A 23,439-nucleotide genomic window follows, 5' to 3' on the forward strand; every position below is an offset into this window, starting at 1 on the left:
TTTTATTAATGGTTGCTATACAATTACATAATACTCTGATTCAAAACTCAAACAAAAGGAAATGGTGTACTTGAAGTGAAATGAGATCATACTGCAGCACGGTCGAAGAAGTTTATTTTGCTTATCCGGCAGGACTTTAGAATACACATCCTATAACGTAATTGATCCCAAAACAAACACTATCTTTGCTTGAGTTTGAGCTCCAGCAGATCTCGCGATAAGCAATCCGGGTCTTCCCATTGGACGAGAGCGAGAAGCGGGTGGTCACGTGGGCCTGAGGTTACTTGGCATTCTGGGACACAAACAGTGGTCGGCTCGAGCGACGAACAGCAGCAGCGTCCAATGTGAAGGAAGGCGAGCGGAGACATAACATCACATCTGTGGGCAAACAACGAGACTCTCCCGGCTACACCCGTGCGGCTCCGTCGTCCCGAGCAAGCGGAGAAGAAGGCCAGACTCAGCGGGTGACTTTACCGAGAAGCTTCGGTGGACTTTATCCATCCACGCAGCGCGCGCTAGCTAACGACAGGACTAAGCCGTGATTTCTTGCTAGCTGGACCGAAGCGTCGAGCCTCGGATGGAGTCGTAAAAGTTGCAGCCCTGCGCCACTTCACGCTCGGGCTGATCGGTGAGCTTGTTCAGTCGCTGTCTCTCTGTCTCTGTCCTACCTGACAGCTTCGTCCCGTCGATTGAATCTTCATAACGTAACGAGTTCCGTGATGTTATCTGGGGATATGACGCCAGCTCCTCACAGAATATATCTAACGGTCACTCGCGAGTCGCTGACCTGCCACGTTACTCACCTGGTGTACCCGAGATAAACACTGCTACCCGGGACAGTTCGTCTCATCACACCGGACATGGACGGGATTCATCTCTGCGTTTCTCCTCGTAGCCGCTCTCAGTGCTGCAGAGCGATGGGGTTCCACTGGTGAAGCCTCCTGTTCCACTAAACACTCTCTGTTGTCAACAAATACACAAAGCAAGACATGAACTTGTGTTGGATGTGAAGACTTTCTGCCAACAACTTTAACATCGCAGGCTGCCTCAAGGTGGGACAGTCCATGTGAGCCCTGCTGTTGGACCCCAGAGCACCTTGTGAGGGCCAACATGTTGATGTCAGGGTCCACAACCGGGCAGTTTTTCACCCAGCACATGAAACAAGCAGTGGGCAAAGCGGAGATCCAGCTGAACCGATGGCTGCAGAGGACGGCCGTGGAGGAGTGTGACAAGATAGACATCTTGATCTGCAGCGCCTTCAAGGAGAGAGGGTCCACCAGCGTGGGGAAGTGCGATGGAGACCCGGAGCTCATGGGGGACGCCGGTGGAGCCGCCTTCAGCAGCAGCGCCATAGACTTCAGACACCCGTGTTGCATCACCACCTTCTGCTTCAAGAGCGCCCTGCTGGCGTGCATCCTGACCGCCGTGTGCTTCTCCTCGGTGGCCCTGGTGCGGCAATACCTCAAGGACCTCCTGGTGTGGGTGGAGAGCCTGGACAGCTTCGTGGGAGCCCTGCTGTTCATAGTGGGGTTGATCGTCGTGTCGTTCCCGTGCGGCTGGGGATACATCGTGCTTAATGTGGCAGCTGGCTACCTCTACGGCTTTGTGCTGGGCATGGGCCTGGTCATGGTGGGGGTTCTGATCGGGACCTTTGTGGCTCACCTTGTGTGCAAAAGGCTGTTGACTGACTGGGTACTAAACAAGGTGGGGAACAGTGAACAGCTCAGTGCTGTCATACGCGTGGTGGAAGGAGGGAGCGGACTCAAAATAGTGGCCTTAGCGAGACTCACCCCCATCCCCTTTGGGCTTCAAAATGCAGTTTTTTCGGTGAGTATGAAAACAAATCAAACTTCGCCTTCAAACTTCCTCTAATATTGACTTATTTTTATGTCTTCAGAGTGTGTTGTTCATGATAAACTCGTGTGGTCACAGCAGGTTTCCATTCTCTTGCTAACTGCCTGGTACAGAACAACACAGCCTCTTCCCTGTTTCCTGTCAGATTGCCGGCAGAAACAGGGAATATAAGGGCAGCTTGGGAATCTCATTGTTTTTCCAGACTAAGGAACTGTGTGAATGAATCAGCTCCCTTGTCCTCTCCACCCCGAGGGCATCATCTGTATTTCCTTTCATTAAACTATCTGTCATATTCCTGTCACAAGGCACTTGTACACACATGTACCTGGAGTTAACACCCCACGCCTCCTCGCCTTCCTCTCCCCCCGGCGCGTCTTTAAATCCAACCGGACTTGCTGATAGCTGCACATCTCATATATCCGAGTACCCAACTGCGACCGAGGGCGACGGCAGCAGTGTGCGAACCGCCGTCTAAAGCTAAGCTAAGCATTACAAGATATTGCTCTCAGCTGCACTCCACAGTTAACCTGAGGCACTTGACCTTCATGGTGTGAATAATTCATCCCCCCCTGATTACCCCTCTCAGCCCGCTCACTCTCGTATCACCAGGCATCACAGGGGCTGCGTTACTGTATTGTTAAAAATAAAATCTCAGCCTGGAGGCAATTCAGCATGGAAACTTTGTAGTAGTTGAGGAGCCACTTTGCTCATTCAGAGTATCAACACACACCGGGGGGGAAACCTCTGCGTCCTCCTCTGCTGCTCCCAGGCCAGCAGCAGCTCTCAGTCCGGTTTCTGCTCCATATTCACACAGGATTGCCTCATTGCCACATTTTTAATAGCAGAGGTTTGCAGTCAGTGTGTCCTGTAAAGCTGTTTGTGTGATTGAACCTGCCACAATGCTGTTTTCATCACACAAACTGAGAAAAGAAGCTGGACTGGACTGGAGTGGTGTGAGGTGTGTAATGAGTCAGTGTTAAGGTGTCGGTGTAGATCTGCCAGCATGTGAAAGTGCGGCCTCACGTTGACTTGCTGCTCGCCGCACATTTGCAGGTAATTGCTTGAGTGACAGTTTTTCTATAACCCGACACTGTTAAACAGAATGGCCTGATCTGAAACGTGAGGACGGGACTCTCGAACATCGCAATTCACTGAAATACAACAAGAACGCCAAAAAACTGCACCGCCATGAAATCGGCAAAAGGACAAAGTTCGGCTGATATCAGGGCCACCGGCGTTTCATGTCCCGATTAGGAGTGTGTGTGTGAGAGAGAACACTGATCAGTCTCTCTCTCTCTCTCTCTCTCTCTCTCTCTCTCTCTCTCTCTCTCTCTCTCTGTCTCTGTCTCTGTCTCTGTCTCTGTCTCTGTCTCTGTCTCTGTCTCTCTCTCTCTCTCTCTCTCTCTCTCTCTCTCTCTCTCTCTCTCTCTCTCTCTCTCTCTCTCGACACAAAGGTCTCAGTTTATTACTCATCATCTCTGTGTTTCTCAGTCGTGCGTGTGTTTGTCACATTTCCTCCCCTCTGGTATTGTGTGCATGTAAAAATATCTCGCTGGAAGATTATTAAAAGAACGTTGAGGGGAAGAAACGGCACAGCACACGCATCCAACAAAAGTGGAAAGTGGGAATCCATCAAATCCTTTGTAAGATCAGTAAAGCCAGCGAGTGTTTCAGCAGTAAAGAGTTTGCTTTAAAGAGTAGAAACCTCTTAAACAGTCTGCGTTGTCTTGTATTTCACTGGGATTTCCAGTTTGTGTACCAGACTTCAGATTGGGCTCCGACCAGTTTTGGGACCTGGGGCTAATTGGAGTGTGTTAGAGTTGTTGTACACAGCGAGACTGTGAGACTGAACTCGCAGGGCTGCTGGGGTTTAGTCTGCGATTATGACATCAACCAGGAGATCACAGGAAGAGATCATCACAGGGATTAACTGAACACAGCTACAGACGGTAAACAAACCACAGGTGAGGGAGGAGTTTATGGGTGGAAGACGCTGTAGGACAAACGAGACAAATATCAGAAGGGAACTTGTGGTTGAAGGTTCATTTGTTGGTTCAGATCAAGTTGAGTGTTGTGGCTTCACAGGGGAGAGAATTCAGATCCTAAACACCTTTTTCTGTTTCTAAAACGGGACATCTGACCCCAGCAGCTGGGGTTTCTGATGCTCTGTGCTGTGTGGGACGCACTCTGCCTCTGTCCAAAGGTCGAAGTGTCTGATTAGAGGAGCACGGCCCAGGCTGCAGCAGTCGCAAACTAGCCAACACCTGATCTGAGGTGAAAACCCAGCAGTCAAAGTCGAGCGAGGCCGCCGCCCACCTGCTGCTCAATCAAGGTCACCGGGGTCAAATGACGTGTGAAGGAAAGTTAGAGCCCCTTTTGAAGAAACTGCCTGTGAGCTGGATCACAAGACACACACACACACACACACACACACACACACACACACACACACACACACACACACACACACACACACTCCTCCACACTCAAACTCTCTCCAGCTGTAACGGGGCTGTAAACCCTCAGCTGGGAGTTCCGTGCGGTTCAGCCAGGAAGCAAACGGTTGAGCAGCCGCGTCCCTCCCTCTGGTAGACATGTCTGCCTCCCAGCCCAGAGGGGATTCAAACCCGCCTCGGCACAGCAGCCCTGCTCTCCATCTGGCTCAGAGGACCCTCGTTACCGTGGCGTCTCAGGGACTCTTACTTCCTCATCGACAAAAGGTGATCGTGGGCAGCCATCTCCGGGCCCCTCGCCGGTTCAGGGCAGAGCTATGCATCGCCTTCTCCCTGTCCTTGGTAAGCACTTACTGTGGGCGAGGCTACACACCCCCCTCCACATTATAAAGGGTAACCTAAAGCGACGCAGAGACTGCAGCGGCAAGAAAAACAATTGGGACGGCTCAGGAGAAATGTTTGTCAATTCGCGGCAGGGTGAAGTGGCCATACTGAGGTCCGGGCGTGTGTGTCGGGTTACAGTATCATAACCCGCAACGCCGCCGCTGCCATGGCCACCTCCGCTGCCGCCCCGTCCCTCTGCTGTCATAATGAAGCACCGGCAGATCCATTGTTATTTACGAGACCCAATCACAGCCAAACGTGTTCCGGGGGCCGCGTTTAATTACACCTCGCTCTGCACCCGCCATTACTTTCCCCCCTTTGGCTGTCCAGATAAGAGGAAGTGGCATCGCCGTAGCAACGCCGCGATAATTTACTATGCAGTGAAGATGCCCTTTATCTGGGGCCTATTTACTGTTTTGTTTATTTAGCACAAACCCGGCCTGCATTGCTGCTGTTTCTCAATGAATTAGGTCACGGCTGCAATGAGGTGTGTTTCACTGGAATCTGCACATTATCCTGATGCATCGTCTTACCAAAGTGAGTATGAGGTGAATTCTCTGCGCAGTTATAAATACCCCCCCCCCCCCCCCGCCCCGACCGCTCCCTTCGCCTGGCGTCTATGAGACAGCTGCGTGATTTTGGGCGCCTGGGTGAGGAAAGAGGCGTCAGGGAAGCGTTACGAGGGGGGAGAGGATGGTTGCCGTTCTTTGCCCTCTCCTCCCGCAGCTGGCAGGGCACGGCGGGGCGTCTCAGAGGTCAACAGAGGTCAGCCGAAGAGCGTCAACCTCAGGAGGAGGAAAGAAGCGCTCCGGCTCTTCCTCTGTAGGTTCTCCATCGCTCGGCCCCGGCTCTTATCAGCCGGGTGATAACAAGCCAGAGCTTTGAGATTTCTCGCTCCGGGTCGGATCTGCTGTGTGTGTTTGTACACGGTGCCAAGGTCGCATCCTCACACACCCTGTGCACACACCCTCGCACAGACACACCCGCAAACACACGTCATCCTGTGTCAATACGGCAGAAGAGTGGTGGGTGACGGAGGCACGCGTGTTTGAGACGGTCTGGATGTGAAATGAGACACCGAGCTGGCGTGATGGAATGTTGTCGGGCCAGATGGTGGACACACACATTAGGAATTTTAGTGGCAGTCGCTTCCCAAAGTGATGCCTTTGCAGCAGCATGACGGTGCAGTTTGCCACCTTTATGTGTAACTTTGGGAAAGATGGGAAAACACACACACACACACACACACACACACACACACAGCTGTCGGGTGTCACATGTGAAGTACAGTGTGTGTGCACAGGACGTAATACTTAATGTTGCAGAGTGGAGGTCAGCTGTAAGAACAGTTCTGTGCTCTGTGACTCACGGAGGCTCAGTTAAAGCTGAAGTCCTGTGGGATCTGAAGCCTCCATGTTTCCTCAGCCAGCGCTCAGCGAGGCAGAAACATTCAGAAAACCCTCACTAATTATGGAAAGGTGGCGGCCGAGGTGCCTGCGGGCTGCGCTCCCCTCTGTGGAGTCTTTGTCTCAGGGTCTCCTCCTCTGTCTCCGTGTCCAGATCACAGATGTGTCCTTGCCAAACTACCTGGTGGCCTCCTCCGTGGGCCTGCTGCCCACTCAGCTCCTCAACTCCTACCTGGGCACCACGCTCCGCACCATGGAGGACGTCATCGCCGAGCAGAGCGTCAGCGGCTACTTCGTCTTCAGCCTGCAGGTGAACACACACACACACACACACACACACACACACACACACACACACACACACACACACACACACCCCTTCACGTCCTCTGGTGACGTGACGTTCTTCTTTTGCGTGTAGTTTTTTTTTTTTTTTGCTATTTGTTTTTATTGAAGCAAACATTTGACATGACATTGTGCATACAGTTGTAGGATATTTTGGAGATCATTTTTTATACATAAAGAGGGGAAGGAGGAGAGAGAAAAGGAAGGTTGTATTATAATTACTGTTGTTGTTGTTAAACTTTAAACGTAGGCCCTGAGGAAAAATACAAGTAGATTGAAATTGCAATGACCTCATAGGGTAAACGCAGTGTTTACATCAGGATGATGTCACACAGCAATGTAGGCTGGTACAAATCGCATCATAGGCTGTGGTGAAGAGAAGGAGAGAAGATAGAAAGAAAAAACAAACACAGAGAGGACATCCCACCCTGAAACACAACCCCCCCCCCCCCCCCCCCCCTGTCCTGGCTCGCCTGGGATGTAAAATAAAATGAAAGAATAAAAAGAAAGTGTTGGGTGTTGTGGTTTTCCGTCTCTGTTCTGTCATAGCAGGTATAGTTTTGTCTTATTGTCCCTTATCGCTCGTCCTTCCTCAGATCATCATCAGCATCGGCCTGATGTTCTACGTGGTCCACCGGGCCCAGGTGGAGCTGAACGCCGCCATCGCCGCCTGCCAAATGGAGCTGAAGACGTCGCACATGAACGGATCGTCCACCAATCACAGCAGCTTCACCTACTGCAGCAAGAGGGCGGCGGCCGCCAGCGGGAGCTGCATCAACGTGGTGTGACCGCTGCCTGACCCCCCGACCCCCTGGGACTCCATCGCAAAATTGTACAACTGCATGGCTTAAGGGAACCCGTTGAGTTCGGACGGCTTTATGTTTTCTTTTCTTTTCGTTTAATGATTTTATTTTAGCATCGAGGTCTGAACGTGGAAGAGTTTCTCACATTGCGGTTTCTTTCAAGTCTTCATTTTCATGGAGGTGCGCTCCTTTGTTACAGGAGACGTCACGGGACGGGCGGGGTCCAGGTTCATCACAGGTGGTTGAGTGAATGAATGAGTCACATGAAAACAATGGCGAGGCGTTTACGACCTTCAAACACGATGAATGTGCAATCCGGAGCTTTCTACAGAACCAAGGAATCGTTTTTCCGCGTCAGTGTCAAAGGAATCTCGACCTATGCACCGTTTCCCCCGCATACTAGATGTATTCTTGTTTTTACTCCCGGTGATTTCCTGATCCGTTTGTCTGCGTCCAGCGCTAATCACAGTATCAATAAGGGCATTACTCATATTTCAGCAAGGCTCCACTCACTCGTCTTCTTCATTTCTCTGGTCTTGTTGTTAAGTGTCTTATCGTTGGGCGACGGAGACGGAACGCTCTCGCCGTCTGCCCGTGTGATTTTTCTGCTGGCTAAGACCGCATCAGCTGGATTGCTCGCGTCAAGAGGAGGAAGACGAGGAGGAGAGCAGATTTCACAGCTGGAAACTCAGGAATGTTCTGCCAGGGAAGCTGTGAGCGGTAGCAGAGCCTCCCCACGTGTTTGGCAGGAGGAGGAATGTTCCCGCGGCGAGCTGGAGCCGACGTCTCCGGCCTCCGAGTCAATGTGATTTTAATTTGGTACGGTTCTTTTCTGTTTTACTGCGATTTTTATGTTGAGTTTACATTTAGGTTCCATGGTCTCTCGCTCTCTCTTTGTTGTTTTGACACTTTTGTGCAATACATGGAAACAGCGGCGATGAGACGGAGCCGACGTCACATTTCAGTGCTGAAACCAAACTAATCAGAAACGCTCTAAAGTATAACAACGTGTTTTTTGTTCTTTGTTCTCTTTTTAATTCTTACATTCTGACATAGACGATAAGCTAGACTAGACGAGATAAAGAGCCTGTTATTTTTTAACGTGGGATCGTTTGATAGAGTTGATCAGACAGCATGACACCGACGATCTGACTTTATTGCTGCGTGCTGAGTGATGAAGGCGAGGAGAGAAACCACCTGTGAAGCTTCTCTTTGTTGTTTCTCAGCTCTTCCTCTCTCACACTCGTCGGTTCCTTTGCACAGTCCACTACAGCAGACAAAACAGTGTTGTCATAGCGATGCACTCAACAACTTGGGAGCGGTTGAATTCTGGTCTAAAGGTGAAACTGATGTGTGTCAAAAAAAAAAAAGCTGACAATCAAACACAAAATGGACACAAAGTGATGAATGTGAAACTTTAGATTTTTTTTATTCTGATGTATTATTGTGACGCTGCTCCTCAGGCTAAAGTCTGACAGAGGAATAATAAGGGCTCTTATATGAAATCTCCATCTTTATGTCCCCCTTTGTGTTTGTCAGACTGTTTTGTATCGCTGGCACAACTTTTTCCCCCCTTTTGTTTGTTTGTTTGTTCTGTTTTTCTTTTTATAATCCCAGTTAATATTCTCCCAAACGCATTCCACGCTGTCAGGAAGAGAAGCTGTAGAGTCACTTTCATGGTAAATGTTTCCACAGTTTGCTGGTTGAAAGGGCCCTTCTTGTCTGAATTTAGCAATAAGGTATGAAAGTTAAAGAAAAAAAACGTAGAAAAAAAACACAAAAATAGATAGAACCCAACTGATGCGATCTTTCAGAGGTCTTAATTCCAAAGTGTTAAAGATCGATTTCTGGACAAATTTCACTTTAAAACATGAACTGAAAAGGACGTGTGAGTATTTCGAAGTTGATTCTTCCCCCAGTGTACCGTTCAGTGAGAATATCGACATTCCCAGGTGTGTGTGTTCCAGTGTTCAACCTGCCTTTCACCTCCCGCTGCCTCTGACAGACGTTTCTGTGCTGCCTGTGATGTGGTAAAGATGTCATGAGACGCACAGCGAGCAGAGCAGCCGCACGCCACCTTCTCTGGAGAGACACACACACACACACACACACACACACACACACACACACACACACACACACACACACACACACACACACACACACACACACACACACACACACACACACACACACACACACACACACACACACACACACACACACACACACACACACACACACACACACACACGGACCCTCAAATCATTCAATCAAACAGATGTCTTCTTCCTAGCTCCTTGAATGGAAGTTTCAAGTCAAACTAATGTTAAATGATGAGATTTCTACACCTCAGATTCCTTTGATTGGTCTTGGGGATCACTATTTGGCATGTGGACAGACTAACCACACCTCTCATCTCAATGCTCTCCAAACAAGGTGGCGTTCCTGCAGCTGCTCCGTTCACACGTGGGAATTAAAGTGGGAAATTTCTGCCAAGTGCAATGCAAAAAATAAAACACACAAAAGTTGATCAGGCCGCCGTGGACACACTTCATGTTTAAGCCTCTCATTTGGGATTTTATAAAACTTGAGATTGTGGAAAAGTAAAGAAAAAAAGAAGAAAAAATCAGAAAAAACCCCTTGGATCAGTTTGACCTTAAAGGCTGGGTCTCTTCTTAGGTGGGCTCTACTTAACTTAGATATAGTTATGCAACGACTGATTCCCAGGGGAAGTACAGAGTATTTCATACACACACACAGGACCTGGATCTTGATGTAGCCGCACAATTGAACTGTGGGTACTTATGAGAGTACAGCGGGGGCGATCAGGAGCTTCTAGGGTCAAGTTAGGGGATCTGTGTGTTCGGTGCTGTGAAATGCAATACTTCCCCCCCGTCTGTCTCAAGTGCATTACTCATATACTGTATTTTGTAATACAGAGAATTTTACAGTGTATAAATATGGAAGTTTATCGCTGTATGATGCTTGTTCAGTGTTATTTATGAGAGGAAATAAATAATGTCAGACTTTGTTATGAAATGTTGGTTTTTGTTCATTTCAACCAGAAATCAATGCTTCAAGTGAAGTATGAAGTCAGGTTATAACACAGAAGAAGACCTTTTTGACTCATTTATACTTATAAAACGTATTCTCGCTTAATCAGTAGCAGCTCTTGGAATCGACTTCTGTCCTTATTTACTCACTAAACTGTTTGTCAACCATTTACCATGGAAAGGCAGAAACCTCCCAGAGACCAAACCCGGATGTTCTGCACCCTCTGAACCCACAGTAGAGCTTTGACTTCTTATCTAAGCACGTGTTGCCTAAAGCGCCACCGGCTGGTTGCTTTCCCAGACGTTGCACATCCATGCCTCTACACTACAGCCTTTAGATGCAGTTATTTCCACATACCTCCCCCAAGGCCGATGGAGTGACGTTGACATGTGGAAAGTAGTGCAGTTCCTCTTCAATGCATGCCCGCCGTCACATATTCAGAAAAGGCAGCAGTGTACATCCAGAAATAATGCTGCCTCTGCTTCTGGGGTTGTTTGTCACAGCGATTCTAAAGTGAAGCAGTGATGGATGAGGCGAGGGAAGCAGAGCTGCCACCACTTATGATTGCCCTTGCCTTGCCTGTGACAAGCTATCTGTACAGAGGAGGGTACTAAAAAGTGAGTGTGTGTGTGTGTGTGTGTGTGTGTGAATGGCTCAAATAGATTTTCTAACCGCTATTTGTAACCCTCTGCCCACGTAACTCTGACAGCGCCACACACACACACACGCACACACACACACACAGAGGATACAAGGCCCCCCCAGGAAGAGCCAAACAACACTCTTATCAATCAAATGTGATCACTCCAGACTCCTTCTGTACTTCTCTGCTCCCTCCGTTGCCAGGAGCTACAGCACAGATGTGTCTACTGCTCTTCACACAACCCGACCCATCTCATCCAGGGCTTCCATCAACGTCCAACTCTGACGTATGTGACAGGCCGCAGATGAACGCCCAGAGTCGCACTCAGGGCTGGAGGAGGAATGTTGTTGCCTGGGATAAGTAGGTTACAGTTATAAATGAAAATTGTAAATGTTCACAGATTTGTGGAGGAGGGGACAGTTGATAGGAGGAGTCACATGATTACGCTCCTGGCCGACCAGCTGTTGCCTCCATCAGCAGCATGTGTGACTCGTTGCTGCTCTCCATTTACCTCATGTACTCAAGGGAAAGTGTGCTCCATGTCCTCTGTCGTCAGAGAGCGAGGTTGAGGAAGACCTCTCTCAGGAGTGTTGGAAGAAGAGGAACCTGCGTTTGGTTTGAAGTTGAACCGAGTCAAGGAGAACACACCCATAGCTTAAATAATAGCAGCGAACAGGTCAGTGCAGAATGTTCACAACCGATAATTATACCTATGACGACAACAACAATCCTACATGAGGTGTTTGTGTGTGGGTAAATTTATATTTATTTATTTATAAATAGAATAAGAGCTCTATTTTCCATGTATATGAGCTCCCCTAAGGCCAACACACACATGCAAACATGAGGTTCTATCTGGTTCGATTCTCCCTTATTTGCTTGGTAGTGAAAATAAAGTTTGCACACTAAAGCTTTGTGTAGCATGAAGACAATAAAATAAATACTGGAATGTACTTTGATTACCATTTGATCTTATGTTACAATTTTAGTGTATATCAAAAATGAACTTTTCAGCTTTTTGCTGTGTCCATCTTGTGAAAAACAAGAAAAATGGAAAAAAAATCTTGACTCCACAACTTCAGAGCTGTTCTGCCCTCTCGTGGCCAGACGCTAATACTACACTGCAGTTTACTAATATTGTTTTGTTGGCTTTTGTGTCTGTTTGAAGTCTTTCCTTATTGAAATAGTCTTACATTCATATATAGTCTACTCCGATTTGGTCATCATTATGAATGCTTACAGTGTTTATCATCTATATGAATGAATATATACTGTAAACACACCTCCTGTCTCACTGCGTCACTCAGCTTCATCTACAAATAAATTCATTCCACAACACCACAGATATTTGTAATTTTTCAACATTTATTAGAACTCTTCATTTTTATTCAGCTTTCAAGTGCAGAAAAGCAAAGCTCCATAGAGGAATTCTACCCACACACAACAGTGGATAAAACAAATGACATGAAATCTTGGCCGACCTCAGATGAGGCCAGGAAATTAACTTTCACAGAGAAAGAATTTATGAAGAATAAATGCCTGGACCTGAGCTGTAAAATACAAACGATCTAATCAGAGAAAGTTCAGCATCTCTCAAGGCACATGTAATAAGACCATTAATTTCTTTAGTTTGTTTGAAGAGAAAGACTTGGAAGTGTTTGTCTGTCATGTACGATCCTAACCAACAGAGAAGCTGCAGTAGATTCCCCAGTGATCGCTGGTGTAGCGCCCACACTCCAGCTTGTCCAGCCCCACCAGGGCCATGTGGTCAGGGGCCAGGCGAGGGACTCCTTCTCTGCTCGCCGGGCGGAAGTAGATCCGATCGAAGCGGCAGCGTGAGACATACGGGACGGCCTTGTTGCTGTTGGCCTTGGTGTCCCACGTGTAGCGGCAGTGCTCCTGCCTGCCCAGCCGCTCCCACACGTCACACACAGCGCTGGACAGGCCCACCTTGGCCACCTGGGACGTAAACCAGTGTCAGCTATTATCAGACTCCATCAGTTTTTGGGCCGATCGTTAGTAATTATTTTTAGTTATAAGTTATATAGCAGGAGTGTATCACAATCTGAAGCTAAAAGTCAAACCTCAGTGTCCCTCAGGTTAGTGTCCCCTCCAAACAGGACGGTGAGGTCATCAGCAGCTTCTCCCATCCTCTGCATCAGCCCTCTCAGCTGTTTCATCCTCTCCACCGCGTGGCCCTTACAGCTCTCAAAGTGAGACGTCATCAGACAAAGCTTATGGGCCTTGAAGATCACCTGGAGGAGTTAAATGCATGGTTGCTATGGTGAACTGAATATAATGATGTGATGCGGATGAATCAGCTGACTATGCGCCAACCTGAGCTACGAGCAGATTCCTCATCATCTGTGTGGACGGGTAAGGGACGATCTCACTCTCTAGCAGTTTGACTCGTGACTTCTTCAGCATCATGCCCACGAAGTAACCGTCCTCCCCACCTGAGCAGGAACAAATGAGACAGTAGATCGTTTAAGGGACAGTTTAAGGGAGTTTCTAAGGCTCTGTGTGCTTTTCCTGTAGTCGGGTTGAAATGAAGATTCAGTGAACATACCTTCAATAATCATGTAGCTGACAGCTCGTTTCTTTAAGTACTGGACGTAGGGAGGGATGAGCTCCTGCAGGAACACCACGTCAGGTGTGTATCTACAGGGGAAGGAGGTCCATCGTTTCACAGACTGTCTGCATTTCAGTGTAATAATCGGGACCTCAAAATTCCAGATCATTAAGAACACAAAATGATCAGCGTAGAAACAGAGACTTACAGGACTAAGTAGGAGCAGAGGCCTCTGGCACGTTGTACAATGTTGTCTGTGTCCAGCCCATCCACATTCCAGGAGATCAATGAGAGTTTAGGGTCATCTTCTTCCTCAGGTGGTTTGCTTGAGGAAGAGGGGCTGTCCGCTGTCAAGTCAATGCTGAATGGTTTTCAGAGACCGTTAATTGATTCATGATACTTGTTGCCTAGTTACAACAGTACAGCACTACCTTTTGTCCGTGCGCCTCCTGCTGCTGAATCAGGACACAGACACAAAGATAATCAACCTACCACTCTTTAGGCTTCACTTTGGCTTCAGCCTTCTTCTTCTTAGGCTTGGGGCTCGTCTCCGGAGAGTCCTCTACATCAAACACTCTCTCCATGTCTGCTTCAAAGAAGGAGTTCAAAGCTTTCTGAAAGACCAGCGGAAGGACATGTGTACACTGTGGTTGTCTCACTTCAGTATGGAGAAACTTCATAGACAGAGATGACGTAGCTACTAAACATCAGCCTTCTAATACGTGACAGGCTCCTAAGCAAAAACCTCTGATACACAAAAGGTGAGAGGGTTATTTGTGGATATTAAGCTATAACATACAGCAGTTAACACATCTGTCCCTGCTCTGTTGCGGGTCTTGTATCTACCTCCATCTGCCATTCATTTTCCGCCAGGTAGCACTGCGCCACCGCGCTGTCACTGCCCGCTATGGCTGCAAACTCGTCGCAAAGGCGGCTTCTGCTCTCCTCCACGTTGGAAACAGACGCATTTTCCGATTCGGACGATGTCGCCATCTTATCTTCTAATCTTTAAGAATAACCCAAACCTTAAGAGTAGACTTGGACTTAAGTATTTATTCTGTTTTGCTCTCGTTGTGTAACAGTAAATAGTTTCCGGGTGGTCTCACCAGCTATCAGCCACAACGCACAAGTTTGAACGTTTCCGTATTTTTTTTAATTGGCATTAATAGTATAGCACAACTGTACTCACAATTATTTATAGGTTTCTTCGTGGTTTGTTGTTAATTTGCCTTAAAAAGGAGCGGCAGTTGCGGACTGAATTAGCTTAATAACGTGTGTTATGCGTTTCGTTTTACCCGGATGCTTTACACGGAGGAACTGTTTCCGATGTCAAAGTAAACATTCTGTCATTGAACTTCTCCGTCCACTGTAACTCATGGCGTCGTGGTCTTTAAAAGCTTTAAGCCAAGTAATGAGAGAATGTGCAAAGAGTCCAGGCTTCGATAGAGTCATGGGGAAGGTAAAGTGACACATTCTGAACATATACGATACAATTTATCCGTCATTTGCGCGGTTAAAGTCACGATGCGGGTGTTGTCCCCACAGGTGGACGTCGTGTCTGCCAGCCCCGGTAAGGTTGTGTGTCAGATGCGGGTGGACGAGGAGCATCTGAACCGGGGCGGGACGCTGCACGGCGGGATGACCGCCACGCTGGTGGACATTGTCTCTACCATGGCCATCATGTACAGCGAGCGGGGAGCCCCGGGAGTCAGCGTGGACATGAACATAACGTGAGTGTGTGCCGGGCGACATTAAAAAGATATTGTCAATTTCCACGAAAGGCAATCAGTTTACAACTTTTCTGAATTATAAAAAGACTAATATTCGCCGTTTCCTGTAGCTTTTGCCATTTTATACACTATAATAAAATAACTTTAAATACCTCAAGTCTGCTCTAAACTTCTAATCCACTGAGGCTGACCAAGGTTCACTCTCTTTACCCGTTTGGATTGATGAGTAACTTCACACCGTCAGAATGCACCAAAAAAGTAATTATATAACAGTAATATAACAATCTTACTTTCATAGCGCCTCTTGTTTGCTGTAGTTTTAATAGCATGAAGCTAGAGCCCTGGTATATTCCCTTCTGAGCTTCTTATCTTCTATCTCACTCATTTCCTCAAAGGGATTAGTACAATTGAAACTATATCTAACTGGGAAGAAAATCTGGTTTGATCTTGCAGGTACATGAACGCTGCCAAGGTTGGGGAAGATGTACTCATCACTGCCCAGGTACTGAAGCAAGGCCGGAATTTGGCGTTTGCTACTGTTGACCTCTCCAACAAGGCCACAGGGAAGCTCCTGGCACAGGGCCGGCAGACCAAGCACCTTGGCAGCAGCTGATCTCTCCTCTCTGTGCCTGTAAATGTTTCTAATTCATGTTTGAAGTCTGAAAATCAGTTATCACTTCTTTGTACTCAACACTAACCTCAGTCTGTGATGAATATTGTAAATATTAAGTGTACAGACCTCAGATTATATGAACTTGTATTTTAGTGGTTGTTAGGAACTCAAAAATCCTACACCATGCGAGTCACTAAACGTGTCACGGTGCAGCCATAATGATCCGAAGGGCCGATTTGTATTTAATGATTTAAAAAAATCTATGTTGCCTTCTCTGCACGTCTGGCTAACAAGTGTACTAATCCAGTGATATGCAATAAAATAAAAGGACAACAAGTTATGCTTTCAAAATTTGTACTGTATTGGGATATGCACAGCAGTATTGATTCATCATTGATCATTAACAGAAAAAAACTCAGACCTGACCCGCCTTAAACCTTTCATTTGAACAAACTGAATCATCAAGGAACAAAACTATGTCCTATATGCTTAATATTCTTTAAGAAAAGTGAGCTAGCAAAAACCAATTCTTAATTTCACGAACATGGCGGCAGATTATCCTATTTTTAGTTTCTCAAATTAAACAAATCAAATCGCTTTTACGAGTAACAACTTTTGTTAGGTGTGTTAAAATTTAACCCTAAGTCTTTTGCCATTTCAGTTTCTCACCAGCCCACATCCCAAATAAAACAAAACATAAAACATCAGATTTCAGTAGCTTAAATGAATAGTGCATGAACAGTGACAACAGCCTTCCACAACTAACCCACATCTCCAGTTTGTGTACGACGCCTTTCACGTCACTTGACTTTAGCAAAGGCCTGCCTAGCGTGTTTCAGAGGAAAGCAAGTGACATCAACTTTAAACAAAATAGTCCAGCAACCAAAACTAAGGCGGTCCATAAGAAGCAATACCTACACCAAATGATTTGACAATATTGTTCATCTTGTTAGTTTTGCTTATAAAAGGTGTCTTAACACCTATTCACACCTGTCCTTGGTCAAAAGATTGTGTAAAGTTGCTCTAACTCCCCCCTCGACATTACAAACAAGCTTTAACAATCCTTTCTTATGACAACAAGGATATCAAACTTGTCCATCTGAGGACCACCGTGAAGACCTGTGTATCGTTTGTTCCTGTTCTGATGCAACATAAAGAGTTCCTTCAATGACCGGTGCTGCTGACAGTGTGGCTCCAAGAGAACAACCAACCATTCAAAATCAATGTTCGTGCAGGTTCAAAGAAACAAAAATGGATGAGTGAGTAGGAGGGAATGAAGAGGGAGCAAAACAACAGAACAGGGAACTAATCCAAAAATGGTAGAGAGAAGAGGAGAAACACGGGGCGTGAGGAAGGGGGAAAAGGAGAGGAACTGAATCTGCTTCAGGTCAGGGAGGGGAAACGAGCAGGTAACAAAAAAAAATGAGATCCAAGCACAAGTTCAATTCTATTAAAAGGAAACGGGTGGAGATGAGTTGATCAATTTGCTTCTGAAGGCTTAGGCAGGAGGAAAGGGAAGGGGTTTTCCCTATGTGTCTAGGTGGAGGAAGAGGAGGAGGCCTTAATCAGGCATGTATGGGCGGAGGTGATCCTCGACGTCTCCCACACCCCAGCAGGTCAGCTGGTCCTGGGGCAAGTACAGGCAGAGGCTGCACAACTTGAAAACTGTGGCCTTTGTTTTAGGAGTCTGCAAGAGAGGCAGACGGAGGGCGTTAGAGTCAGAGGTAAAAGCTTTCAGACCTCCTCACAAAACTACAGCAGCTAACAATGCCATAACATCTCTAAGTGGTAATGTTTTCATTGTGCCAACTCACCTGTAAGTGCTGTCTATCCATAAAGAGAAATACAGACTGAGTTGGGTTGTTCATGACCATACCCGCCTTGTCCTTTCTGCCCAAAGCATGCAAGCACTGCTTCTCATAGTCTCCATGATGAAATTCAAACTTGGCCTGTAGACAAGAGGTTTGACACGTGAACCTGTTAATTTATTACAACAACAGATGTCCCAAACTGGAGAATGTTAGCAAAGTCGGTTATTCTTCAGAACAAGTATAGACATTGACAAGGTGGCAGGTTCTGACCTGAACAGGCCTGAAGGGTTCGTCCTCAGCCCCCTTCCATCTGGAGAACAGCAGACAGACAATCTTCTCAATGTCATTGCGTGGCCAAAGGATGAAGTCCATCTCCTGTGTGCAGCCAATCACATCCTGGGAAGACATGAGGACAAAGGAGTGTATGAGAGGATGCCTGCTCCAGCCGGCTCTGCCTCCATCGTTCCCAAACTTACCCTTCGCATCGACTGGTAACGGGGAGCGTGCAGTTGCACAACATCTTTTTGCAGGAGATCTATGGAACTCTCAAGAGAGTAGCTGGAATCCCGCACACCTCGTAGGATGTTTTCTTCATAGTTGTTGGTCATCACAGGCACAACTTCAGCTACCTCAAAAAGTGCAGACTTCTTTTTCTGCAATGAAAAAAAACAACAATTTTACATCACGACGGAATCAGATGTATGATCATTGACTGCTAGAAGCTGGAAGAAAGTTATGCAATGTGTTGAGACTCCTAAAGTGCAGTGACAGTAATGAGTGCATGTTTCCATTATGCTGACAAACCTTGTCTTTGAATACGAAGGCTATATAAATCTTGAAGTCAAACTGATCAGCCAAAGATTCCCTTTTCTTCCGAAGCTGAGCTCGAAGTCGATTCCGTGTGTGATTTCTTCGCGAAGTTGGGTCCCCCATTGTCGGACTGTGACGGTTGTTTCTTCTCTGAGCAGAATATTTTGGACTACGCTCCCTAGTTTCTGCGTTTTAAAAAACCCCGGGATAGAGGATGGAGCTGGCTACCCTTTGCAGAGACAAACGCGTCCAACAACTCTAAACACTAGCTCTGTGAAACACCCACTACTAACTACCAACTGAAAAAGTTCAACAAATCAAAAACACAACTAAGCCATTTTAATTTTGGTAAAAGGGCAAATGCTAATGAGGGGAATGATCCACAAACTACGACTTCATCTCTGCTTTACTCAGAAACCCATGTTTAAGACTTTCCAATAGGAGCCGAATGAACGTCCGTCAACCAGCCATCGACGAGATCAACAAAGGAACAACTCAAATTTGATTGAAACTATCCGATAAAAATGTAACTGAAATGATCAGAAAACGTTGCTACTGTAAATACCCATATCAGCAATTAAAGTTTGCGAGTGAAATTGGAGGATTACACAGACAAATATCCTAACATTTGTGGTCATTTCAGAATCCCTCCTCCATGTTTATGTCTCTGTATTGACGGCCTTTACGTGCGTGTTACAGACGGGTCGGGGAGACGGACAAACATGGCAGGTAAATGCAGATGCCAGGAGATGTTGGCACCGGGTAACATCGAAGACTACTGGGAGAGTAACCTGACATTTCCTTGACTCTTTACTGCCACTCGTCCGGCCCCGGGCCTGCGCTGCTGCTGCCACTCATACTCATGGTTGTGGGCGTATTTTTAGCACACTAGCTAATGTGAGCTAGCAAGCTAACTAGGCATTCACTTTCGACACTAGCTAGTAGCGAACCCGACGCTAAAGCTACATCTTATCAACTGACAGACCGGCGTAATTGAGGCCCGTGTGCGGGGTGGAAAGCTATCGTCCAGTCATCTTTCTGCGTGTTTACATTTTCCCACCTGCTTCACTGTGGCTGCCAGTGCTGTCGCGAGTCAGGAGACTTTTCAGGCTTCACTGACTTAACTTGTTTTGCCTGTGCTCAGCATTTTTAGCTTCGATATCATTCGCCCCCGAGTCGCGTCTAGTCAACAACTTCCGACGACGAATTAATAGCTAACCAACGACGAACACAGAATTGAGAAAGTAAGAGGGAATCTTCTTGGAAGTTTCGAGATGTTTGCGCTTGTTTTCCTTCGTGCTTCTCTTTTCTTCCGTCGTCACAACCTCCGGCTCGCCCTGCCGCATGCCATGTCAAGATAAATCGACAATCCAGCGGAAATCCTCCGTTCTTTCAGTCGACATTTGGCGTGGTCTCTCTCCTGGCGGGGCCATATTTAACGACGTGGCGTCCAACGTTTTTTCCCTTTGCTTTCTTTGTGTTTTGATCGGCTAATAACGGCACACACAAGCTGTTCGATCAACAGCCTCCTCAAAATGGCTGCGCAGCGAGCTACAAGACATGACGTGTGCTGACACGTGACCACATGAGCTACAAAACAACAGGAACAAGGAGAAGGGTCCCGAGTGGCGCGCGTGACTTTTTTCCCCACCCGAAACTCGACATTAATTCTGTGATTGATTGATTGCCGTCACGTGACGGCGATAAATGGCACTACTTTCACTACACGGCTACTGTTGTTTCGTTATACGTTCAGGCTACATATCATCACCCTAACCACAACATAATCATATAATATATAAACTCAAGAGTTAGGTTCACTTCCGGGAAGGTTCCGCCTACGCCTCCCGTATTGGCTACTATATGTGTATTCACCGCCTTGTAGTCGAATAATGGGTGGGAATTTAATCACGCGCACTCCTTAACCACGTGACCCAGTGGGCGTATTTAAGTCCCTGGCGCGAGTTCCTCAGAAGAAGAGAAAAGGAGTCCAAACAACGAGGTGAGTTGGTCGAGCAATAACGAGCTTTTATGTATTAATTTGTCCCAATTTCTTCATGAAAGTCATCCTGTGCGGTTGTATGGCGACTAACGCTTATCTCAGTTAAGCTATTAGACATTTTGCTTCGTGTAACCTCGTCTGCTAGCCCTTAGCTGCCTCAGCTGACCGTTTGTACTCTTTCTTACTTCGTTACTGAAATGGACACAAAATGAACTAATCTTAACGTTTTCTCCCCTTCGCGGATATAAATGTACTAAATCTCCCGATGTAAACATTTTGTAGACTTGCTTAAAGTTGTAACCCTGTAATTAAGATGTATTGTCCACACCTGCTCTTATAACGTTTGAATTTAACTTGAGTGTTAATGATTCCTTATCACATTTCTTCTCTCTAGTTGATCAAAATGAGTTCTACTGGCAAACCAAAACAAGTGAAGTCTTCAGAGAACCTCGGGGTGAGTAAAGTCTTGATTGAAAACAAGCATTGATGCGGTATATTCTCCCCAACTCAATCATTGACGGATCTGCCTGAAACACGTGTACTCATGCTGTGGCCAAACATTGACCAACCTTACTTGTTAGGTGTTGTATAATGAGCCTCAGAAAGACTCTTTCCCACGGCTGATCGAATGTGGGCCAGGGTGTCTTGTTTGCAGTCTAGTGTGCCCGGCCCCTTTCCCACGCCTGTGCAGCAGTTGCGCCATTTCGCCCGTGCCCTCTCCCATGGTGACAGTGTAACTAAAGTAATGCGTGCAAAGTGATGCTAAGCCCTAGTGAATGGACACCGTGAACGTGAGAACACTTGTTGTGCATTTCCCATGTGACTGCCTTGTTTCGCAAGACACACCTGGGAAGTGTGTGTCACTGCTTGTCCCCTGAGTCTTGACTTCTGTTTACACTGTTCATATCTGCCACATGTGATCCTTGGTAACCCTGCGATCCTTGGTTTTTCAGAGCTTTTTTGCACCCTCTCAAAAAGTAATGGGCCCCCCTAGGAAAACCCTGCAGCTATTGCAGCCGTCCACCATCAACAAAGACCTGGGCCGGTCAGCTCAGGTATGCAGTGACGTCTTAGAAGTAGCTTTGTTATATCCGAGCTAATCTACTTCATAATGACAACGAAGATCTGTGGCCATGACGTGTTCCAAACCTAAAACTATCTTTTCTCCACAGGCAGGAAAAGTGATACCCAAACGTAAACAGTGGAGCACAGAGCAACCTAGAGGGTCAAAAAGGGTGAAGGTGGAAGTCAAATCCACACAAACGGAAGAAGCCCAGCTTTTGCCAGATGGTTTCTCCAGTGAAGCATATGAACTTATGGTCAAAGGTAAGCAGGGATGTGTAATTGGTGTTAGTAGGTGAATCTTGAAACTGTACAAATGTATCTAAAGCTGTTGTGGCTCAACTTGAACCCAGTCATTTAACTTTTTAATTACCGTTTGTAGAAACGCCTCCCTCCGCTTACTGGAAAGAAGTGGCCGAGGAGCGACGGAAGGCTCTGTACAATGTTCTGCAGGAGAACGAGAAGGTGAGTTAATCACTAAGAATCTGCTAATGTTTAGTCCTCAGCTGAGCCGTTCACACGCTCCCACTGATATAATCAACCTGAACCCTTGGCCCCGGTCCAGCTAGCATTGCATTTTAAACAATGGCCTTTTAATTGTGTTAATTTTAGTTGACAAGCTCAACTTGGTCAGTAATCCTGTTAAGGCTGCCTTGTCTGTAGAAATTTGGGAGGAACATCTCCACCCTGAGATTAATGGCTTCTCTGTAGCGTTGATTGGCCCTTTGTTAGACCAGATTGCCCTTTTGTACTGCAGGTTTGATTTTGTCAGCAATCGCACTAACCATTCATCATCTTTTATTCCAGTTGCATAAAGACATCGAGGCCAAGGATGAGCAGATAACGAAGCTAAAGAGTGAGAACGAAGAGCTGCAGGAGCTGGCAGAACATGTTCAATACATGGCTGACATGATTGAGGTAAGCCATAGGTTTAGGAGAAATGCATTTATGTATTGAGCAACAAAGACTATTCAGTTATTCCAACTCTGGTAACCCTTCAAGCCTAAGATGCATTATTGTCCCTGTGATGAGCAATACTAAGGGTAAAGTGATGATGCCCAGCAGAATGGCCACGTTCAGTATTAGATTGATACTACCTGGAGGATAGAATGAATTGTATTCTACAAATTGCTTTTGAAGTGCATGTTGGTAATTGGCGATGAGCAAACTGCTACAACTTGAATACATCCATGTTTTGGTACTTGGCTAAAGACCCAATTCTCTCCTTTCAGAGACTGACAGGGAAGACTCCTGACAATCTGGAGCAGCTGAGGGAGATCGCACTCGATGCGGAGGATGATGATGATGATGATGACGACGCCGCCGATGATTACGAAGACAGCGACGAAGACGACGACAGGGGGGAAATGACGCTACATAGTGACGAGGGGTCGGCGTGTAGCGAGAGCGAGTGATCCAGCATTGGACCTGGTGTGAACCACAGTATAGACATTCAGAAAGCAGGATTGACCTGCAGATACCAACCAGTGTACTGATGGACTGAAGTAGGATTTGCTTTCCAGAGCTTTTTCTAAGATTTTATTTGTTTACTTGATTGTGGAATACCTAAATATCAGACTGTTCTGAGCTTTTGAAGAGTTTTTTTAATTTTTATTTCAAGTGACATTTGGCCAGAAAATACAGCAATGGCCAATTTAAAGTTCCAAACCTGTTCTGTGTCTTACTCTGTAACTGTAACCTGATTTGGTCAAATGGACCCTGTGCACCTTCACTTTTAGATGTGACTTAAAATGTGTTTTTACAGTGTTTGTAAATTGCAGTTTGTGTACATAAAGCATTATGGCTTTGTAAAAATAAACACTTTATTAAGACATTTCTCTGGTTGCCTTAACCAAGTGGTTCTCAAAGAGGGGGGGGGCGTGACCCCCTATGG

At 46.6% G+C, this 23,439-nt stretch overlaps 5 protein-coding genes across 7 annotated transcripts; 3 read left to right on the forward strand and 2 right to left on the reverse strand.

Annotated features, from left to right (window-relative positions):
• Nucleotides 1-217: 217 nt before the first annotated feature.
• On the forward strand, nucleotides 218-10,287 carry tmem64 (transmembrane protein 64). Its single transcript, XM_076139385.1, has 3 exons — nucleotides 218-1,827; nucleotides 6,252-6,407; nucleotides 7,039-10,287. Exons 1-3 carry the CDS (start codon nucleotides 1,111-1,113, stop codon nucleotides 7,228-7,230), a joined length of 1,065 nt encoding a protein of 354 aa, XP_075995500.1. The 5' UTR covers nucleotides 218-1,110; the 3' UTR covers nucleotides 7,231-10,287.
• A 2,022-nt stretch (nucleotides 10,288-12,309) lies between these two features.
• On the reverse strand, nucleotides 12,310-14,810 carry tdp2b (tyrosyl-DNA phosphodiesterase 2b). 3 transcript variants are annotated; one of them, XM_076139109.1, is made up of 7 exons: nucleotides 14,707-14,810; nucleotides 14,010-14,131; nucleotides 13,726-13,878; nucleotides 13,515-13,606; nucleotides 13,283-13,401; nucleotides 13,030-13,200; nucleotides 12,310-12,904 (listed from the first exon to the last, which is right to left on the reverse strand). In XM_076139109.1, exons 2-7 carry the CDS (start codon nucleotides 14,099-14,101, stop codon nucleotides 12,623-12,625), a joined length of 909 nt encoding a protein of 302 aa, XP_075995224.1. In that variant the 5' UTR covers nucleotides 14,102-14,131; nucleotides 14,707-14,810; the 3' UTR covers nucleotides 12,310-12,622. The 3 variants fall into 3 exon arrangements, with proteins under 3 accessions (XP_075995224.1, XP_075995225.1, XP_075995223.1); XM_076139110.1 differs by having other exon boundaries at nucleotides 14,010-14,103; nucleotides 14,707-14,805; XM_076139108.1 differs by lacking the exon at nucleotides 14,707-14,810 and adding an exon at nucleotides 14,364-14,691.
• Nucleotides 14,807-16,476, forward strand: acot13 (acyl-CoA thioesterase 13). Its single transcript, XM_076139113.1, has 3 exons — nucleotides 14,807-14,976; nucleotides 15,063-15,247; nucleotides 15,701-16,476. The coding sequence occupies exons 1-3, from the start codon at nucleotides 14,893-14,895 to the stop codon at nucleotides 15,858-15,860; spliced, it is 429 nt and encodes a 142-aa protein (XP_075995228.1). The 5' UTR covers nucleotides 14,807-14,892; the 3' UTR covers nucleotides 15,861-16,476.
• Nucleotides 16,477-16,503: 27 nt separating this feature from the next.
• On the reverse strand, nucleotides 16,504-20,019 carry cunh6orf62 (chromosome unknown C6orf62 homolog). The gene is made up of 5 exons (XM_076139111.1): nucleotides 18,476-20,019; nucleotides 18,148-18,324; nucleotides 17,942-18,067; nucleotides 17,675-17,809; nucleotides 16,504-17,547 (listed from the first exon to the last, which is right to left on the reverse strand). Exons 1-5 carry the CDS (start codon nucleotides 18,602-18,604, stop codon nucleotides 17,422-17,424), a joined length of 693 nt encoding a protein of 230 aa, XP_075995226.1. The 5' UTR covers nucleotides 18,605-20,019; the 3' UTR covers nucleotides 16,504-17,421.
• Nucleotides 20,020-20,045: 26 nt separating this feature from the next.
• On the forward strand, nucleotides 20,046-23,379 carry gmnn (geminin DNA replication inhibitor). Its single transcript, XM_076139112.1, has 7 exons — nucleotides 20,046-20,483; nucleotides 20,878-20,937; nucleotides 21,437-21,538; nucleotides 21,656-21,809; nucleotides 21,928-22,010; nucleotides 22,353-22,463; nucleotides 22,778-23,379. Exons 2-7 carry the CDS (start codon nucleotides 20,887-20,889, stop codon nucleotides 22,958-22,960), a joined length of 684 nt encoding a protein of 227 aa, XP_075995227.1. The 5' UTR covers nucleotides 20,046-20,483; nucleotides 20,878-20,886; the 3' UTR covers nucleotides 22,961-23,379.
• Nucleotides 23,380-23,439: the final 60 nt, after the last annotated feature.

Source organism: Genypterus blacodes, unplaced genomic scaffold, assembly GCF_046128005.1.
Source record: "Genypterus blacodes isolate CSIRO-AG114 ecotype Tasmania unplaced genomic scaffold, CSIRO-AGI_Gbla_v1 ptg000438l_1, whole genome shotgun sequence".
Lineage (NCBI taxonomy): Eukaryota > Metazoa > Chordata > Actinopteri > Ophidiiformes > Ophidiidae > Genypterus > Genypterus blacodes.

Bases quoted from the DNA above. Each gene is read 5' to 3' on its own strand.
- tmem64 (XM_076139385.1), top strand. From the start codon at position 1,111: ATGTTGATGTCAGGGTCCACAACCGGGCAGTTTTTCACCCAGCACATG. The intron at 1,828-6,251 runs GTGAGTATGAAA...CTCCGTGTCCAG, and splicing joins TTCAAAATGCAGTTTTTTCG to ATCACAGATGTGTCCTTGCC. The intron at 6,408-7,038 runs GTGAACACACAC...GTCCTTCCTCAG, and splicing joins ACTTCGTCTTCAGCCTGCAG to ATCATCATCAGCATCGGCCT.
- tdp2b (XM_076139108.1), bottom strand. From the start codon at position 14,510: ATGGCGACATCGTCCGAATCGGAAAATGCGTCTGTTTCCAACGTGGAG. The intron at 14,132-14,363 runs GTAGATACAAGA...CTGGTCTTTCAG, and splicing joins AAAATGAATGGCAGATGGAG to AAAGCTTTGAACTCCTTCTT. The intron at 13,402-13,514 runs GTATGTTCACTG...GTTCCTGCTCAG, and splicing joins CAGCTACATGATTATTGAAG to GTGGGGAGGACGGTTACTTC.
- acot13 (XM_076139113.1), top strand. From the start codon at position 14,893: ATGGCGTCGTGGTCTTTAAAAGCTTTAAGCCAAGTAATGAGAGAATGT. The intron at 14,977-15,062 runs GTAAAGTGACAC...TTGTCCCCACAG, and splicing joins TCGATAGAGTCATGGGGAAG to GTGGACGTCGTGTCTGCCAG. The intron at 15,248-15,700 runs GTGAGTGTGTGC...TTGATCTTGCAG, and splicing joins AGCGTGGACATGAACATAAC to GTACATGAACGCTGCCAAGG.
- cunh6orf62 (XM_076139111.1), bottom strand. From the start codon at position 18,604: ATGGGGGACCCAACTTCGCGAAGAAATCACACACGGAATCGACTTCGA. The intron at 18,325-18,475 runs GTTTGTCAGCAT...TTTTCATTGCAG, and splicing joins CCTTCGTATTCAAAGACAAG to AAAAAGAAGTCTGCACTTTT. The intron at 17,548-17,674 runs GTGAGTTGGCAC...CCTCTCTTGCAG, and splicing joins TGGATAGACAGCACTTACAG to ACTCCTAAAACAAAGGCCAC.
- gmnn (XM_076139112.1), top strand. From the start codon at position 20,887: ATGAGTTCTACTGGCAAACCAAAACAAGTGAAGTCTTCAGAGAACCTC. The intron at 21,810-21,927 runs GTAAGCAGGGAT...TACCGTTTGTAG, and splicing joins ATATGAACTTATGGTCAAAG to AAACGCCTCCCTCCGCTTAC. The intron at 22,011-22,352 runs GTGAGTTAATCA...CTTTTATTCCAG, and splicing joins TTCTGCAGGAGAACGAGAAG to TTGCATAAAGACATCGAGGC.